Genomic DNA, 19,354 nt, shown 5'->3' on the forward strand with positions numbered 1-19,354 from the left:
GGCACTTGTGCTCGAGTCCCTTCCCCAGCCTCACTGCTCTTCTCTGGACCTGCTCCAGCACTTCAATATCCTTCCAGAACTGAGGGGCCCAGAACTGTACACAGGATTCAAGGTGTGGCCTCACCAGCAGCGAGTCAAAGGGAAGAATCATCTCTCTGGTCCTGCTGACCACACTGTTCCTGATCCAGGCTGGGATGCTATTGGCCTTCTTGGCCACCTGAGCACACTGCTGGCTCATGTCTCTCCACACTCCCAGGTCCCTTTCTGCCTGGCTGCTCTCCAGCCACTCTGTCCCCAGCCTGGAGCGCTGCATGGGATTGGTATGGCCAAAGTGCAGGACCAGCACTTGGTCTTGTTAAACCTCATCCCATTGGAATCAGCCCATCTCTCCAGCCTATCCAGGTCCCTCTGCAGAGCCCTCCTGCCTTCCAGCAGACCAACACTCCCCCCCAACTTTATGTCGTCTGCAAACTTGCTAATGCTGCACTCGGTCCTGTTAGACACTTTGCAGCCTCAATTATGTTTGATCTAAATACAGGAGGTTGTTATGGAATTTAAATGTTGGGTGGGAATATATCAAAGGCATAATTGATAGTGGTTTTCTGTGGCTTTTTCAAGGTTTTCAAATATAGCTACAAACTGAACCATCTGCATTAAGACATGAAATACCCATGTGGTATTTTAATCTGGCTCTAAACCAAGCCATTTTCAATCAGGTCAAAAATCATTCTAGCCATATTGGAGGCCAACAGTAGAAGCACCCAGAGATTGCATTCAAATTGTAGTGTTTAAAGACTGCTCTTGGATCCAGCCTCCATAAATTATCTACCTTGTCTCTAAGTCCAATATGCCTTTGTTCTTCACTCTATTCTGTGCCAGTAAGATCCACAAATTCTGACAGAAGAGTAAAAAATGGTGGGTTTGGTTTAATTTTGGGGTTTTTTTATTAGCCATACTTCTATTAGGAGAAGTGGAACATTGAGGGAGGGATCAGAGCAATGGGCACTATTTGGAATGTATATGTATCACAGGTGTATACATTTGTATTTTCCAGTTGTGCCTATTTCTTAATCATAGAACCATAGAATTTTAGGGGTTGGAATGCACTTTAGAGATCAACTAGTCCCAGCGCCCTGCCCTGGGCAGGTTCACCTCCCACCAGAGCAGGTTGCTCAAGGCTTCATCCAATGTGGCCTTGAACACTGCCAGGGTTGGGGCAGCCACAGCCTCCCTGGGCAGCCTGTGCCAGTGTCTCACCACCCTCACAGGGAAAACTTCTTCACAAAGTCTAACCTAAATCTATGATCTCCAGTATTTTATTTACCTTCCTGTCCCTTGTTGATCATTAAACTGACAAACCAGAAAACTGCCTGAAAAAAAATTTAAACCCATCTAATTTCTAAGTGTTAGTACTTGTTTGTTTCCTAATAAAATCATTTTCTTCCCTCCAGAGCTACATAAAGTTATTTCTAAAGAGTCACAATGGTCTCAATTTACATAATCTGTGCTGGTCTTTCTACACTAATCCTCCATTACTGCTGACTCCAAGGCCCTTTTTCCACCAGCTGTCCACTGGATGCCAGTGTTGATACACAGATACTTAACTGAGACAATGTTTGCAGGAAAATAGGGTACTTGAATGAATTCCATATCTTAAATGTAATTATTTTCCAAGAAGCTACTGGAAGATTCAACTGTGTGTTAATTTAAGCCACATTTTACACTTTAGCTTTCAGATATTTGAGCTCCTCCAAGTTCTCTAAAATAACGTGCAAATATTAGTTTGTGGCTAACTACTTTTCAATATTTCTTTAGACATTCCTGTTGTTCTATTAGGACTACGAACATAGGGAGGAGGTTGCTAATTAATTAGTGCAGGTGATTTCCATGAACACAGTGTATGTTTGTAAGGGGAAGAAGATGTGTTACACCACTGCACTTCACCAATACAACTCTGTACATCTTAGAGGCTTTCACAAGTGTAACTATAAAAAGCATCATTACCATCATTCAGCTATAACTGTTAAGCTTTTTGAGTATACCTAAGGCTTCAAAATCACTTATAGAAGGGTCTTATAGTTGCCTGGACTCTGAATTCAGCATCTTGTGTGCGTATTAGAATCATAGAATCAAACAGGCTAGAAAAGAGCTCCAAGATCAAGTCCAACACTACCGTGGTTACTAGACCGTGGCACATCTAGTCTCATCTATTGTCACAGGGTTTATAACCAGAACATACCAGAAATGACAGAATATAGGAACAGGACCAGAAAGAAGCCTGACACCTACACAGGTTTTAACTAAATAAATTCTGCTTAGGAAAAAAGAGTCACAAAAGTCATCTCTTCTTGAAGTGCTTGAGACACAAACAGAGTTGAAGCAAAACCGAGCAACATGTTACCAGTTATAAAGAAGGTCTATTTACACATTATATCCAATTTTGACTTCAGAATGCATGTCAAAATTTACGAATTTTATGGCATTAGCAACTATTCAGTTTGGTGTTTGTAGTGTGTGTCATGAAGATTTTTCAGTCCCCAGGCTCTTAACAGCTGGCTAAAATTACTATGTTGTTCACTGATGTATGCAACTGTGAGTATTGATCTGCTCATTAATGGAAGCCTATAAATTCAGGCACTCGGATCAAAGCTTGGTTTGGCCAAAGCTGTTGGCCAGGACACAGTTTCCTGTGAGTATCTGCTAATGATGTCTTTCCCAACACCATTACTATTCAGTAAAGCAAACCCATTTCTCCTCATAGTTTGTGACTGTGTTCATGGAGTATGCAACGGTGGAATCACAGGGGATGGAAGATGCACTTGCTTGTCTGGATACAAAGGGCTCAGCTGTGATCAGCGTAAGTAGATTGTTTTCTAGGTAAGATACCTTCAACAGCTCTGAGACAGTTAGAATTGGTAAGGACAAATGTAAAATTAGTCTCAGGTTAGTCACACAAGAGCAACCAAAAAGACACACCTAACCTCAAACCCTCTGTGTGAGCTCCCATAATCATCATCACCACTTCAATCACCAGAAACAAATGATGGCAGCAATGGGATCAATGGTGCCTAGATCTTTGAACTAGTTTACAGCAGAATGCATTGCCTCCTGGCACAGTGTGCAGGCACAGGTTAACCTATCACCCTCTGTCCCTCAGCAATAGCTGAATGTGAGGCCTTGCAGTGCCCTGCAAATTCCAGATGTACTGCCTCAGGTGAGGATGGAAGACAACTGCAATGCTCATGTCTGCCCAACTACCATGGGGACAGCACACAGTGTGAACGTGAGTAAATTTCATGTCCACTTGTTCTTTGTATACAGCATCATTAGTACTGTAACTCAGATGTGGAGTGTGATTCTGAGCCAAATCTCACCATCTAATTGTTCTTGAGTTCACATCCCAAAGCACAAAATAGATTCCTTCAGGATGAAACTAAGTTCTAAGATGTGCTTCAGAAGCACATCTATCCAACTGCTAACAAGTTTCTGCCCATGTAACCAGACTAAAGCTAATAAACCCCCTTGAAATACATAGTGTGGATACTGTGTCATCCATGCTTCCAAATCCAGTCCTGTCATATCCCTTTGCTTGATAAAGTTCAGTGTCATAGTCTGCTTCCAGAAAAATTAACAGCAGCAACCAGGAGCTTTTATTTATTGAACATCCATCATGTGGCAGCTCAGCCTCATCCCTAAGCATAAACCCTACACACAAATAAAGCTCATTTTAACTTGCCTATTTTTCATGAAACAAAGCTAATAGCATCTCAACTAGGGATAAAGTCTACCTTGGAGTTGTGCTAATAGCATCTCAAACAGAGGTAAAATCTACCTTCAAGTTGTCTCTATAGACTCCTCAACTTGTCAGTGAATGTCCAAATTAATTGTTTTATGAGAGTCCAGGTTTTCTTTCCTCTTTTCCATTATGTCTTACAGCATCAGCTCTTCCTTCTATACCAACTGCAACAAAGCAAATTGTTGCATCTGATGCTGGAAGCACTACTTAGTAAATCTTTGCTTGGATCAGGCCACAAATGCAATACTTCTTATTCTGTCTGGGAATACTTACATTCAAGCCTCTTGGTCCTATCTATGGTGTCAGCCTCTCTGTATAAGCCTGAACACCATCCAGAAGCAAAACATCAGAAAGGCATTCCTCAGGGAATATGAGGTTCCTCTAGTAGGCAGCATAGCCAAGTAAGACACAGAGAAAATGCAGAAACCAGACAAGAAGGAGGATGCTAATATCCCTCCTTCTCTTGGGATTGACTGATGCAGCCGGCACAGATGCTGATCCTTGGCACCAGTGCCTTTAGACACTGAGGTCATCTGTGGCTTCAGACAGGTCTTTTGTATTTGGCTGGCTGGAAAGCAAAGGAGAAACAGCTTCTTCAGAGCAGCTAAACATAAGTGAGGATAGCAGTGGCTGCCTCAGGCTCAGCTTGGAAGTGGCATTGCTTATGGTTGATTTGAGCATGTGAATATGTGTGTGTGCATGATTTCACACTGGAGCTGAAGAGAAGTCTTGAAAGAATGAAGCTGAGCATTGCCAGCTCTCTCAGCCCCAAGTGAGGGGGAAGAAGGAAAGAAGAAGAGGGGAAAACGGTGAGGAACACGATGTTTAGGTGAGTCCGGGGCCTGCCATCTTCTTGCTACAATGTGTTCTTAACCATAACCTGAACTGGACAAAAAGGGGTGGAAAGATGCTGTCCAAGCACTTCTTGATCTTGAACAAGGACAAACAATGGCATTGCCTCGAAAAATAGCTTCATATAAATAGCTAGTGAGCTTCTAGTGCAGTCCTGAGTCTATCGTAGAAGACTTGACTGAAGTACTTACTGGCTAGTTTTCCATATAGCTGAACCAATGTAGTTGTATTGTTTAATTACTGGAAAGAAAGCAGCGAGGGCCTAGTGATTTGAGAAAAATTTTCCAACAGATCTAGCATGCTCTGAAAGCTTGTATGGACTTCATACCACCTACCTGACTTTCTCTAGTTAAAATCCACCAGACGACAAGGAAATAGTTGTGATATTTTCATGAGCACATTACATGTTTTAATCTGTTTATAACTCAGTTTGCCAGGTTAAGAGATCATTTCTGTTCAAAAGCAAACAGTTGGTTGCTACGTTAGCATAAACACATTCTTGCCTTCTGTCTTCATACCACCATGATAATTTGGACTTGACTGTTATGAAAAGCTTACTCTACCCAGGCTTTGCTTGGCATGGATGTGCTCTAGTAAATCCTTGTCTTCCTTTTGAGAACTGTGGGCAACAACTCATTTACTTCACTTCTTTTTTCATAAGCTATTAACCCGTGCTCCAAAAAGGTCTGTGATCCTAATGCTGACTGCATTTACCTCGGCCCAAACCAGCACAAATGCACCTGCCAAGAAGGTTACAGAGGGGATGGTCAAATCTGCTTACCCATAGACCCTTGCCAAGCAGCGTATGGGAACTGCCCTGCACAGTCCACCACTTGCATCTATGATGGTCCAGGAAAGGTCAGTTTGGAATGAGTGCCCAGATGTTTCTTATGTCAGCTGCCTAAGAAGAAATAATGCTTTCTCTCCAAAAGAAAAGCTATGAGGGTATGGAAACAGGTCTCAAGGAGATCAAACTCTGCTCCTAGCTTTGGCAAAACTCCAGGAGTGAGTCCCTTTACCTCCCTTTTCAATGTATGTATCCTGAGTTCCCACCTCTGAAAATGGGAATGACAATAGTGTTCTTATTCCGAAAATATTTTGGCTCCAATTTTGGCAAAATTGATGTATTGTAATGAATCTTCTCCTAGTTAAATTTTGTCTCTCTGACCACAGGGGGCTTGTAGGACCAGTAGGTTCCTTACACAGGTACCACAGAGACATACTTAAAGCTAGTTTATTTAGGAAAGAATAATCTGGATCACTGAAGAAAACCAACGAACAGCACTTTATAAAGGCTGCATATTGTTCATGATGCTGGGAACTGGCTCAGATTTCTGTGTGTAAAACTCCTGCCTTCAAAAAAGCAAGACCATGCCTGGTTAGCTCAGACACCCTGAAGAGCCAAGAAGGGACGCGATCATCCAGGGTTGTTTTGCAATCCGTGGTCATATCTCAATGATCTGCATGTGGCTTTGACACTCACGTTGGGAAGCAGAGGGCTGTGGGTGGGAACAGTGGTAAAAACTTTGGACTAGACACACTGGGTTTAATGTTCTCTGGTCAGAAAAGTGAATTCACAGGACTTTATCTGAAGAAAATTTAGCTGAGAGTCAGTAGTTTTCTGGAGTGGATAAAACCTAGAAAGGAGCTGTATAACTATGGATATGTTTTATATTTGTGTCTGAACTCACCAGGTGACTAACTAAGGCTCACAGTCTTCAAACCCTAGTCCCAGAAATGATGCTGAAATCCACCATTTGTACATGGCTAATTTTTCTCTCCCCTCTCACATCCTTCTGATTTAGTCCCACTGTGAATGCAAGAAGCATTATACCAACTTTGTACCTGGGAAAGGATGCAGCATGAGGGACATCTGTGAAACAAACAACACCTGCCATAAAAAAGCTAAATGCTTAACAGTTGCACCAGGACAGATTACGTGAGTCTTTTTGCTTATTAAAGTTTCACCCAATTTCTTCCTCCTGCCCCAGTAAATATGCTGCTAAAACAAACCCAGTGGATGAACACCTCCTGAAGTTATCGTTAAGGGTTTCTTTATCAAGGACAAATCACAAGATTTAAGGGCGTTAGGATCAGGCAAATAACACAGCATTAGATTTCATCAGACCATTTGTTAATGCCTATTAAGTTTTATTTTTATAGCACTTAGAGGTCCTTTCTACACTAGTAACTAAAAAGGACCAGAACCTTTTTTCTGTTCATTGTGGGAAACAGCATTGTCTGTCTCACAGCTAAAGTCTCTTCTTCCAAAGCAGAGTAACTAACTGCCTCTTGGCAGCAATCCCTGGCACATGCTATCCCTTCAACTCTTCCTGGGCACTGCCTGGGAAAAGACTACTTGGAGTGGGCCAGAAACATGCCAGGCAGCATGCTAAAAATTAGTCAGCAGTAATTATCATGGGACAGTGCTGGAGTCTTGCCTCTCTTTAGAATACTACTACAGATACAACCAGAGAATCTGACCCCCATACTGGGAAAGCAACACCAACCTCAGCCGATCCCTCAAAGCCTTGAGCCAAGCAGGTGGGAAACTGCAAAACCTCTAGCAGAGTTTGTTTTGCTGCACAGAAATATGCTACACCAATGTTAGGAGGATGGTCAGTTTTAGCAGTAAACTCAACAAAGCTCCTTAAAACCCCAGGATTGGCCTTATATATTTTTATAGCCCAGAGATGGCAACTACTGGATTTAAAGAGCTGTCCCTGAAATGTTAGTTTTTGTGAGCTGTGAGTGTGAATGAGAAAGACAAGACAAGCCATTCGTTGTAAATTAGGAACGAATTATCACATAGAGCATTCACTCAGGAGATTATTCTTATTGCCAGTTCTTGCATCATCATGCAGCTTTCATTGCAGTGCAAGAACAGCATCACATTCCTGTAGGCTTTTCTGTGTTTCAAATGAGTTTCTCTAGAATACCCCTAGCTCATTTCTAGAACATAGTATGCACCACAAACTGCTTAGTATATACTCACAATATACTTAGTATAGAATCATAGAATTTTATGGAATTTTAGGGGTTGGCATGGACCTTAGAGATCACCCAGTCCCAACTCCCTGCCCTGGGCAGGTTCACCTCCCACCAGAGCAGGTTGCTCAAGGCTTCATCCACCCTGGCTTTGAACACTGCCAGGGTTGGGGCAGCCACAGCCTCCCTGGGCAACCTGGGCCAGTGTCTCACCACCCTCATAGGGAAAACTTCTTCCTAATATCTAACCTGAATTTCCTCTCTTTCAATTTGTACCCATTACCCCTTGTCCTGTCACTGTAGCTCCTAACACAGAGTCCCTCTGCAGCTTCCCTGGAGCCCCTTGAGGTCCTGGAAGGTGCACTGAGATCTCCACACAACCTTCTCTTCTCCAGGCTGAACAGCCCCAACTCCCTCGTCCTGTTTACATATACCAAGCTCTGAGAATTTTAGAATGGGAAAATTAAAAATTCATGACTGGGGAGGGAAAAAAACCCAATCCAAATACCTTACACGTCATTCATTCAACACTTAATGACAAAAACAAGTACAGAAGAAAGAAGTAGGATTCAAATCCAACTAAGTCTCTCTATTTGGCAAAGAAATTGAGACTATACTGAATAGTTTCCAGCTAAGGAAAATCCATTTACAAAAGAGGAACTTTACAAAGAAAAGCATTGATTGGTTAATGTGGTCACAATAAATTGATTGGGATAAGGGACAGACTGTATTTTGGCTGCATCCCAGATTCTAAATGCATTTGGGAGGGCCTTTTTGTGGGGTTTTTTTTCTTCTTCTAAAACACAAAGCTGTAGCAGAGGCCACAAAACTGCATTGCTTCCTTTCTATTGTTTTTGTTTTTATTAAGGATACACTTGTGCTATTAGCTTCCCACATAAAGACAGTTCTACTCTCCCCAGAATCAGATGATTTGTACAGGAATAAATCTCTCATACAGGCAAAGATGTAAAAAAAAGACAACTATTTAGTTTGTGAACATAATACAGCAATCTCCTGGAAAGTCACAATTGCCTCTGGTTTATGTTCTCACATAGATCTTTGCTGAGTGAGTGCTGACACTTTCTATGGTGTTGCTTCAGCACAGTAATCATGTTCAGCCTTGCCCAGAAGCTAGAAAGCTTCCACCAGTACAGAATTATAGTGCATATTAGACCATAACCTCTCTGGTTTCCGAGGTCAACTACCTTTCCATCAGTTAAACTCTATCATTTTCTTTTCTAATCCAATTCTTTTTACTTGTCCTCAATGCAGAAATTAGTAGCTTGATCAACCAAAACTGTTATAGAGTTTTGGTAAAATGGAGACAAGCTGAGTTTTCCTTTTCCAGAGAGATACAGTGTTCTCTCCCCCTCTCCGAGTAAGCTGAAGTAGTGACAGTTCCAATCTTTTTCAGGCCTGCAGCATCCCATGGAAACATCAAACAGCTAAGCCTAGGTAGTCCAACAGGGGTTGCTGTAAAGCTACTCCTCCTTAGGGACACCTAGCACATACAGGACGCTGTGCATCCAAAGCAAAACCTGTGAAGCCACACTATGTACTATGTTTCAAACCATATTGCTATCACTAGAGACACAGCTACAGCACAGACCATATGTGGGGAACAGGAGAGGGTTTGGCATCAGGTTGATATTACTGTGGGATGTGAGTGGCAGATGTGTAACAACCAGCACATGCAAATGACTAGGCCATTAGTTATATAAAGAGCATCTTTTGCTCACGTGAAGTAATGTTCCTTCTCTAATGATGCCATTAGAAAAAAATATCCAGAGAGGTGAATCATTATGGATGGGAATAATGAACACACTGAAGACATATTTAGGAAAGGAACTATTAAAAGCCAAGGTTTGACAACATACATAGTTGTTCCACTTCCTAAATATAGTTAGGGTGTTTTGCTGTGTATGCTACATGTGGACATGTTTTAATCTTAGCACTGAGGATGAGTAAATGGCTGATCTGACACCTCCAGCCAGTCTCCCAAGTGCAGGCCAGGAGGGGCTGACAGAAAGAGTTCAAATTGGCAAAACCAACAGGCCTCAATGGCCCCTCACATCTGGCGTGGAGAGTCTAGGTGCTTTAGAAAGTACTAACCACCTCTCCTGGTGAACAATCGGGCTGACACGAGGTCAAGTAATACCCAAGTCCTAGCTGCTGTTTGAAATGCACAATGATTCGTACCCATCAGCACCCTAATAGCAAGTATATGACAAACAACAATTTCTTCTTCACCTCTCATGACGCTGAGGTCTTCCATGGCCAAAGCATTTCATTCCCATGAGGTGTGTTCCCTCCTTTATAGGATAGAAAATGTCAGGCTGATGCTTGTGGTGGTCCTTTTATAAATTTCCTGGTCTGGTGGGAGGTGTCACTTCCCAGGGCGGGGGGTTGGGACTAAACAATCCATTCCAACCCCTAAATTCTATGATTCATTGATGATTCTATGATTTTGCCTTGACTGCAGCACACTACTTTAAATGTGGTGGACTTTGAATCCAACACAAGGCATGAGCACCACGACCTGAGTCTGCTTTAGACAACCCATAGTACTGGGTCAGGTGTACATCACTGACACCTCTCAGAGGCTAGAGTGTCCAGGGGATAGCCAGGGTGTTACAGATGAGATGTTATTTCCACTACAGAAGCAACAGTAACATAAAGCATGAGATTTTGTGCCTCAACAGCTTCTGAAAAAAAAAGATAAGATTAAAAGTACAAGCATTATTGCCCAAAATGATTGCATTACTTCAAGGGAAGAGTAACAAACTACCACTTTGCTTTGCTGAGAGGACTGACATGCCTATCTGATTTTTCTATAAGACTCATACAACTATTGCAAGGATTGATGAGCTGCCATCACCCATTTTACCACTAATCCTGCCAAATCCCATGTCATGAGTGAGGTCTTGAAAAAACAACCTGCCAGGGTGGTACCCTACACATGTGTGCTGTCCCCTCTCTTCATCCACAGACAGGAAGGTTCTGTGGCCTTCTGGGCTCCAACAACCACAACATTTTGGAACTAGAGGCTGCACCACAGCCACAAACATCACAGAGTCTCCATTCAAAGAGGTCCTGCAAGAGACTGTCTCCTGGCCCAGCTGGCATGAGTACTTCACATCAGGCAAGCGGCCACCAGGCTGCCCCATATACTTAACAGCATGCAGAAGGAAAGATGAAATTAAAATCTATTGGTTCTTCCTGAAAATGTCCTCAGAGAAGCAGTAGGTAACAGCTGGCACTGGTTTATTGAGAGCCTTGATGACACCACAGGGCAAAATCACATTCCCTTCACAGGTGTACGTGCCAGGAAGGCTCCGTGGGGAATGGGTTTGTGTGCTATGGAAACATCATGGAGCGTCTCCAAGACCTGAATACAGAAGTGGGAGGACGGTGGCAAGGCAAGCTGACATCCACCCTATTGCTCATGGGTAAGTAACCATACACAAGCAGAGACAGCTTCTGCCCAGTGGGCTGATCTAGCCTCTCTTCCCCAAGCTCCTCTGCTACAGGAAGGTGCCACTCACAGCATGACACAGCATGCATTCTGTTCACTTCGAAGTCCCACACACCACCTAAACCTGCTTTGCTCATCACTCCCTGCAGTCTGCAAGAACTTCCACATAGAAACTAAACATGTTACCACAACCCCTCACACATCATTTGATAGCACCAGTGGGTTTTACGTTGTAGTGTAATAAGTGGGATCATCCACTTCTTCCCTGACCACATGGATTTGGACAATCGAGATTTGATCTAGAACAACACGCAGAAATCCATCAAAACACTGACATTCCCAGCTGGATCTCCCTTCCCCAGTCCCTAACCATCAGCAGTGACATTGCTTTCACAAGAAAAGAGGCCAGAGACGAGAGGAAGAGACTGATCCCATCTGTTGTCTCCATCACCCTCAGGACTTCCCACCAGAGCACCTTGGCCATAGCTGGGAGGATCTCCACATTCCCAAACTGTCTGCAAATGGGAGATGGAGCCCCTGCCAGGGCTCACAACTTCTAGCCTTCCACAGTTATTGCAGTCATCTTGTGGAGTGAACAGCATAACTGTCTTTGTCATCTTCTGTAGCATGGCCAAAATATTTGAGGTATGAACAAACACTGCTAGAATTGAGCTGGATCTTTGAGTAAAATGTGTAAATGTGAAAAAAACCCTTCTGTTTGATAGAATTTGCTCAGTCCTATTCAGAGAGCGCAGCAATTAAAGATCCTGAATTCCTGACCAGAACAGAGTAACAATCCCTCATAGCTGGCCAAGGACAAAACCTGGCAGCGACCTTCACATTCAGCACTGCAGACCAATATCCATTGCCTCAGCACTGAGATAACACAGATTATTTTGCCATATGTTCACTCCACAATGATGTCTTTCAACAGCTAAGAATATGCACCTGAATAGTCCACATTGTTTTGCAGAACAGCATAATAATTTTGAGACACATTGTCAAAAGTGAAAAAAAAAGATACAACAAACCTGTAATGACTATGAAGACTTTTCCATTTCTGATTTCATACCTCAAGAAAAAGAGCTGAATATCAGAAATGTTTAATGCCATCAGCTGCAGAATCGGTGGCCTCATGCTGCTGTCTTGGATACAGAAATACCCTCTGGGTAGTAAATGAAATTTAATTCACTGGTTCTGTTATCAGCTATGTGTTTGCTGATATTTCCACTACCAGCAGGTTATCAGCACCGTATCCCTCACTCCGTGGAGACTGGATTGATCTAAAGCAGGATATCTCCAGTGAAACTGCTGCTTTGATGTCCATCACCCTGGCCTGCATGCCATGAAATCCAGGCTGCCAGAAACATTCTGCATGTGTTGCCTCAGCCTCTGTCAAACATGCAGCAGCACCTGGATTTCATGTCCCATCTGTCTCTCCTCCTTTAATGCCTTGTACTTTAGAATCCCAAATTAACATTTAATAATCACAGACAATATTCTTGCTCATTCTGCCTTGGCATAACTCGCACAGAGCACACAGTCTCTTTGTCCAAGAAGCTTTTCAACAGGCATTTAAACATTTTTTCTCCTCTTCTCATCAGAAAATACCTACAAGTGGCCACTGAGTACTCTGGGACCATTTACTGTGCTGGTACCAACAAACAAGGGGCTCAAAGGTACAAATGTAAGTAAACAAGAGAAAGGGGTTTGAATTCAGGGGGATTTAGCTTCTTCAGAAATCTCACCTGTGTTAAAAGTGGTTTGATTCAACAGATAAAGAAGAACTCTTTGCTCTAGTATTCTTCTGGGCACATTTAAATACAGGGGCCAGAGATTGGCTTTTTCCTACATGAAAGAAAAGCAAAACTCTTTGGCAAGTTAGGGCAGAACACTGTCATGCTTCTGGTAAGTTTTGGACTGTCTTACATGGCCGTGCTCAAAGCACTTGGTTGAGACAGGGGCTGAATTGCCAGCACAGAGTCCTACAGGTCACCTTTTGCCAAAGGGGGACAAAAGATAATTGCTTCGATTAAAACGAGGAGCCTGATATATGAGTAGTGAGCATCCATTACCTTCCACTGACGTCAGGACAGCTCTGGAGGCACCTACTGCTCGTGCAGGGAAATAAGGCTGTAACGTGAGCTGAACTGAAACCAAGAGAGTTCTCCATTTGGTTCAGACTCCATCACCTCACTTCAGAGGGAAACATAATTGCAGGATGTAACAGCTGGAAAGAGCAAAAAAACATTCACCGCCACATTTTTTTAAGATGAAGCCTGCATTGAAATAAATCTCTGTTGCTCTACTTTTTTAGATAAAGGATCTTCTGAATAATAAACAGAAAGCTCAGTACTTTGTGAAACTCCATGTTATTGCTGGTCAACTGGACACCAGCAGCTTGGATAATACTAGTGTAATATACACTCTGACTGGCAGGTCAGGAGAGATATCAAAGGGAGAAAAGGTAAGTGGTCCTTTAGCCTACCTCAGCAAGAATGCTGCTGTCTGCTTCCTCAATAAGGAGTAGGAAAGTTCTTTCTGCAGTGAGACATCAGGGAACTGTTGGGTTATGAAAAACCATAGCTGTGGCCATGCACGACAAGGAGTTCAAGAAAAACCTGAACCCTCACCTAGCATCAAAGTTCCCGTTAAAGCAGCAAAACCAAAAATTACTTTTAGACATGTATCACAACTGAGGAATGAAGCAGACTAACACAGGCTGCTCTAAAAATGTTTTCCCCTATGAGGACAGGCTGAGGGAGTTGGGGCTGTTCAGCCTGGAGAAGAGAAGACGCTGTAGAGACCTCAGAGCAACTTATCAATGTGTGAAAGGCCTACAAGGGAGCCAGAGAGGGATTCGGTGGTAGGAACTACAATGATAGGACAGGGGGTAATGGTTTCAGACTGAAGGAGGGAAAGTCTAGGCTGGATATTAGAAAAATGTTTTTTACTCTAAGGGTGGTGAGACACTGGCACAGGTTGCCCAGGGACATGGTGGCTGCCCCAACCCTGGAGGTGTTCAAGGCCAGGCTGGATGAGGCCCTGAGCAACCTAATGTAGTGGAGAGGTGTCCCTGCCCAGGGCAGGGGGTTGGGACTACATGATCTGTAAGGTCCATTCCAATCCCTAAATTCTATGATTCTATGAAATGAAGTCATCTGAAATCTGCAGGCATGACCAGCAGAGCTGAGTGGGAGGGGATGGGCTCAAAGAGAGCCTAGGTGAAGGAAGAGGTGGCATGGGGAGAGAGAAGCCAAGAGTTTATGCAGGAAACCTGTATGTACTGCTCACATGGAGCAAGCACTAACTGTACCACAGATCCCACATCCCACTGAGCATCAGCACCCTTTGAAGGATGCAACAAATAGAAGTCTTCAGCAGAGCTACAATGCGCGTGGTGATGGACCATGAAAAATGCATAGCAAAGTTAATAATTAGCCCAGTTTCTCTGATAACAATAAACATGAGGAGAGTCTGATCCCACAGTTTAAACAGTTTGTTCTCTGTGGATGATACACTAGATTTTATAATCTAATATAATTTTTCTGGGTGCATTAAGTGTCCCTCAATGTCTTGGTCCCGTATGAAGCCTGAAATCAAGCACTTACCATGTTTTGCAGTAGATCAGTGTCATCTGAGAGATCTGTTTTGTATCTTCAATGAGTACACATTGCACTTGTAACAGGAAAATATCATTGCTGTCTGAGCCCTGTTTGTTTCCTGCAGGATTCAGTACAGTGCAGAATCAGCAACATTGTGTTGGTTTAAATATACATATAATATAAGGAAATGATTTGGAGTCCCTTAAGATTACAAGAGTTGTCTTTTTCAGCACAATGACATTTTAAATCATTTCCTGGATTATTTTTATTGTTAGCAGTCATCAGAGCCCTTTTGGGTACACTGCTTTCCCCACAGGGCCTATCTCTGCTTCTCTTCTGAACTTTGCTGTCCTGGAGCAAAAGAACATGGTCCTGATCATGGTCAAAAGAATGATTTCCTTTTCCTTGATAAGCATCATAACTTTTATCCTGCCCAGATGTAAATTGCAGAGGTGTTGGCAGTGGAAGGGACTCTTAGACTGCATTCAACATGCACACTCACCCTGTTGTAACCTCACAATACAGAGTTCACTATCCATTGCTTTTCACTAACCATTATCTTCTTGCAGGATAATCAATTAAGAATCAGAATCCATGGAGGAAGGAGAAAAGGAAAACTTTTGCAGGGAAATATTATTGCTTCCAATGGAATTTTGCACATTATCGACAAAGCCATGGACGATGTGGAGCCCACATTTGAAGGCAGCAAAGAGGTGAGCCATAAACTAAATACATGTGAAGTCAAATCTCCTCTTTAAACAGCTTCACTTTAACTGAATGCATAGGAGATTGACTGCCAGCAACTAAACCAACTCTACTAAGCCATCGTGCATCAGCTCAGGGAAGCAACATTCAAAGGGAAAGGTAATGACACAGTTTCCACATCAAAGATATAGAATCATGGAATCAACCAGATTGGAAAAGACCTCCACGAGCATCAAGTCCCATCCTATCATGGTTCCTAGACCATGGCACTTAGTGCCACATCTAGTCTCATCTCAAAACCTCCGGGGATGGTGAATCCACTACCTCCCTGGGCAGCCCATTCCAATGCCTGATTAGTCTCTCCATAAAAATCTCTTCCTGATACCCAACCTAAACCTTCCTTGGCAGAAGGGACCTAAACCTAAACCTCTCCTGCCAAGCTGGTCCTTGGAGAATCTGGATGTACTCCCTGCACTTGAGTGGTTCCTTGGAAAACTGGCAGTCATGCTCAGTGAATTCCACTGGGGAACATACTAAAAGGAGGGACATCTGGAGAGATATCAGATAAGACTCGTATTCAAAGCTGCAATTTCTCCCCCTAAAAGGTTAATATTGTAAAAACTGGTGATTCAGGATGCTTTTGGGGTTTTGATGCCTTGCTTATAATCCTTCCTCAAAAGTTCACTTCTTTATATGGTGTTTTTGCAAGTATTTTACTTCTTTGCCCTTTTTCCTTGGGAACAAAGAGAGAATAAACCTTTCTCCATGCACACACTGATTTTTGCTGTGACTACACAGTAGTTCAAGACAATGACAATCTCTAACTATAAGCCAGCATAGCACGAGGACAAGAGTTCTACCATCTCAGACATTTCCAGGCACCACCAGCCACCCAAACAACCAGGAAACTGAAACGTATTCAATCTATAATAAATGAGACTCCACAGTAACTCAAGAAATGTCTTACAGGAACTGGCATTTATTCCATGTTCCCAACTAAACAAATCTTATTTCAGGAAACCATAATGTCAGTACTTCAAGGGAATGGAAGGTATAGCCAATTTGCATCCTTCTTAGAGGTAAGTATCCAGAAAAGTAACTACATAAAGCTATTTGCAGATGTTCTCCAATATTAATAAGTAATCTCACTTGTATTTTTCAACCAAAACAGAAAACTGGCCTGGGAATGGATTTACAGCAGGATGGCAGGCTATACACAGTCTTTGTTCCAAGCAATGAGGCTTTGAGTAATATGAAATCTGAGGCTCTAGATTACCTGCTTTCTGCTGAGGTATAGTCTTTCTATATGGCAAATCTTTCTCAAACTGTAGCTATATATGAGCAAAAATGTAGATAACGGGCAAAAACGGGCCAGAAAGTTCCACCTGAATACGAGGAAGAACTTTCCTGTGCAGTCACTGAGCACTGAACAGATTTCCCAGAGAGGTCATGGATTCTCCCTCACTGGAAGTATTCAAGAACCATCTGGACACAATCCTGAGCCATGTGCTCTGGGATGGACCTGCTTGAGCAGGGAGGTTGGACCAGTGACCCATCGTGGTCCCTTCCAACCTAACTGATTCTGTGATATACAGGAGATGCACACATACATTTTCCAGTGTTCATCTAAACTGAGCTGCTATGATAAAGTTTAAAGCCATCTCTAATAATGAAAGATCAAGACAATACCTAGAGAGGAAGACGATTTGGGATTTTCCATCACATATAGCAGAAAGGATCTTCCACACCAGGCCACCAATCCTCTGCTTTTGCCCAGACGGCCACATAGCAAAGCCCAAAACCCTCACCTGAAAGGTGTCACCCTTGTTGGAAATAGTCAAGGGGAGCAGATGCCACAATTGCCCCATTAGATGGGAGACACTTCTGATGAGGTCCCAGGAGGTGGATATTGATGTCCTGTCCCCTGGACACCTCTTGCCTCTCCCAACACACATGCAAGTCATGGGGGGCCCATGCCAAAACAAAAGGTGATTAGGGGTGAGGGCACGGGATGTCCGGGTGCATGCACCACCCCTGACCCAGAGGTTTCTGGTGCACCAGACAGTGATGCTTTTCTTATCCCCATGTCCTCTCAACAGGCCAGGTTGGGTTTGTGTGACTCATTTTTAGCTAAAACAGCCTTTTTTCTGCATTGGCAGGGTTCATGGAAGTTGCTGGAGCTGGTCCGATACCACATCGTCGCCAATACTGAGGTGAGCAGAGCTATTTTGCTGACCCAGAGTGCAAGAGCAAGATCCGCTGTCAGGGGGTATTGCCAAGACTGCAAGCAGGAGTAGCAGTAACAGTACTTAATGCCATCAAAATCAAGCTCTCTGAGCTTATTTTGAAAAGATTAGTCTTCTGCTTTTCAGAAAGAGTTGCTTTTGTCATCTTCTAAACAAGCCTCCTGTTTTTACCAGGGTGGAATTTGATCTCCACCCCAGGCACTGTTGTGCAGAAGAAAGGAAGGAAGTGATCATATTCTTAGTGAAAGATGCCACTTGCACAATCTGAGGTGGAGGTGACTCCCAGCACAGAGTGGGATCACAGGGAATAGAAATTCATGTGTACCCTGATAGGATACCAGCACAACCGTTTCTGAAGTGGTCTGTGGATGCAAACAGGGATTTTTTTTAGAGGGAAGCATTAACTTTACCGAGGCTGGTTGTTATAATTAGAAGAAAAAATAATATATTTTTTAATCTTTATGTGAAGAGCAACAAGCTCTTCACATGCAGCATTCACCAAGCTCAGTCATAATTTAATGACACTAACACTGTTACACAAACAGGTTAGTCAATGCAAGGCTCCCCATGTTCATAATAGGGACATTTTCTTACCCCATAGAAGGTCAGCCTTATGAAATCTGTCTGGATTTGGAAAGAGTAACACTATTAGTGGCCGGTCACTACTGGTGTTCCTCAGGGGTCAGTGTTGGGCCCAGTTCTCTTTAATATCTTTGTTGATGATTCAGGTGAGGGGATTGAGTGCACCATCAGCAAGTTGGCAGATGACACAAAGTTGGAGGGCAATGTCGATCTGCTGGAAGGCAGGAGGGCTCTGCAGAGGGACCTGGATAGGCTGGAGAGATGGGCTGATTCCAATGGGATGAGGTGCTGGAACAGGTGCAGAGAAGAGCAATGAGGCTGGTGAAGGGATTCGAGCACAAGTGCCATGAGGAGAGGCTGAGGGAGCTGGGGTTGTTGAGCCTGGAGAGGAGGAGGCTCAGGGGAGACCTTCTCACCCTCTACAACTCCCTGACAGGAGGTTGGAGTCAGGTGGGGGTTGGTCTCTTCTCCCAGGCAATCAGCAGGAGGACAAGAGGGCACAGACGCAAGCTCTGCCAGGAGAGGTTTAGGCTGGATATTAGGAAGAGATTTTTTTACTGAGAGAGTGCTCAGGCATTGGAATGTGCTGCCCAGGGAGGTGGTGGATTCACCATCCCTGGAGGTTTTTAAGATGAGACTGGATGTGGCACTTGATGCCAAGGTTTAGTAACCATGGCCGGGCTGGACTCAATGACCTTTGAGGTCTTTTCCAACCCAGCTGATTCAATGATTCCTTTTCTTTCAACCCATTTACATTTGTTTCAGCTCGAGGTTGCCAGCCTTGTCTCGATAAAGCACATCAGCACCATGGCGAAGCAGTTCATTTACTTTAACAGGACCAGCACTGTAAGTCTCAACTTTCACCTGTGAACAGCTCACTCTGATTGAGGCAACTCTTTTCATGCAGGGAGAATGAAAAAGGGAGAAGGAATTTCTTGCTATAATGAGGCAGGAATTTTCAACTTGCTGTTCCCACCTACTGTATTATAAAGGATGTGGAGAAAACGATTGGTGTATAAGGACAGCCTGCAGGTTTTTCCCTTATGCTTAGCCCCAGTCCAGGAATTATCCTAATTGATGCTTTTTTAAATCATTTTTATATATA

The 19,354-nt window shown here is 43.3% G+C and overlaps 1 protein-coding gene across 1 annotated transcript in view; it reads left to right on the forward strand.

Annotated features, from left to right (window-relative positions):
- LOC103798127 (stabilin-2-like) overlaps positions 1 to 19,095 on the forward strand; it is a gene marked incomplete at both ends in the record, with an annotated part of 26,531 nt that extends 7,436 nt beyond the window's left edge. The window contains 12 exons of the mRNA XM_009070371.1: positions 2,762 to 2,857; positions 3,158 to 3,283; positions 5,310 to 5,506; positions 6,454 to 6,587; positions 10,952 to 11,085; positions 12,716 to 12,798; positions 13,429 to 13,578; positions 15,286 to 15,429; positions 16,438 to 16,500; positions 16,593 to 16,712; positions 17,581 to 17,634; positions 19,015 to 19,095. Of these exons, the coding sequence (XP_009068619.1) occupies positions 2,762 to 2,857; positions 3,158 to 3,283; positions 5,310 to 5,506; positions 6,454 to 6,587; positions 10,952 to 11,085; positions 12,716 to 12,798; positions 13,429 to 13,578; positions 15,286 to 15,429; positions 16,438 to 16,500; positions 16,593 to 16,712; positions 17,581 to 17,634; positions 19,015 to 19,095 (1,382 nt within the window). The remainder of the gene's footprint in view (positions 1 to 2,761; positions 2,858 to 3,157; positions 3,284 to 5,309; positions 5,507 to 6,453; positions 6,588 to 10,951; positions 11,086 to 12,715; positions 12,799 to 13,428; positions 13,579 to 15,285; positions 15,430 to 16,437; positions 16,501 to 16,592; positions 16,713 to 17,580; positions 17,635 to 19,014) is intronic.
- Positions 19,096 to 19,354: the final 259 nt, after the last annotated feature.

Source organism: Acanthisitta chloris, unplaced genomic scaffold (assembly GCF_000695815.1).
Source record: "Acanthisitta chloris isolate BGI_N310 unplaced genomic scaffold, ASM69581v1 scaffold43162, whole genome shotgun sequence".
Classification (NCBI taxonomy): domain Eukaryota; kingdom Metazoa; phylum Chordata; class Aves; order Passeriformes; family Acanthisittidae; genus Acanthisitta; species Acanthisitta chloris.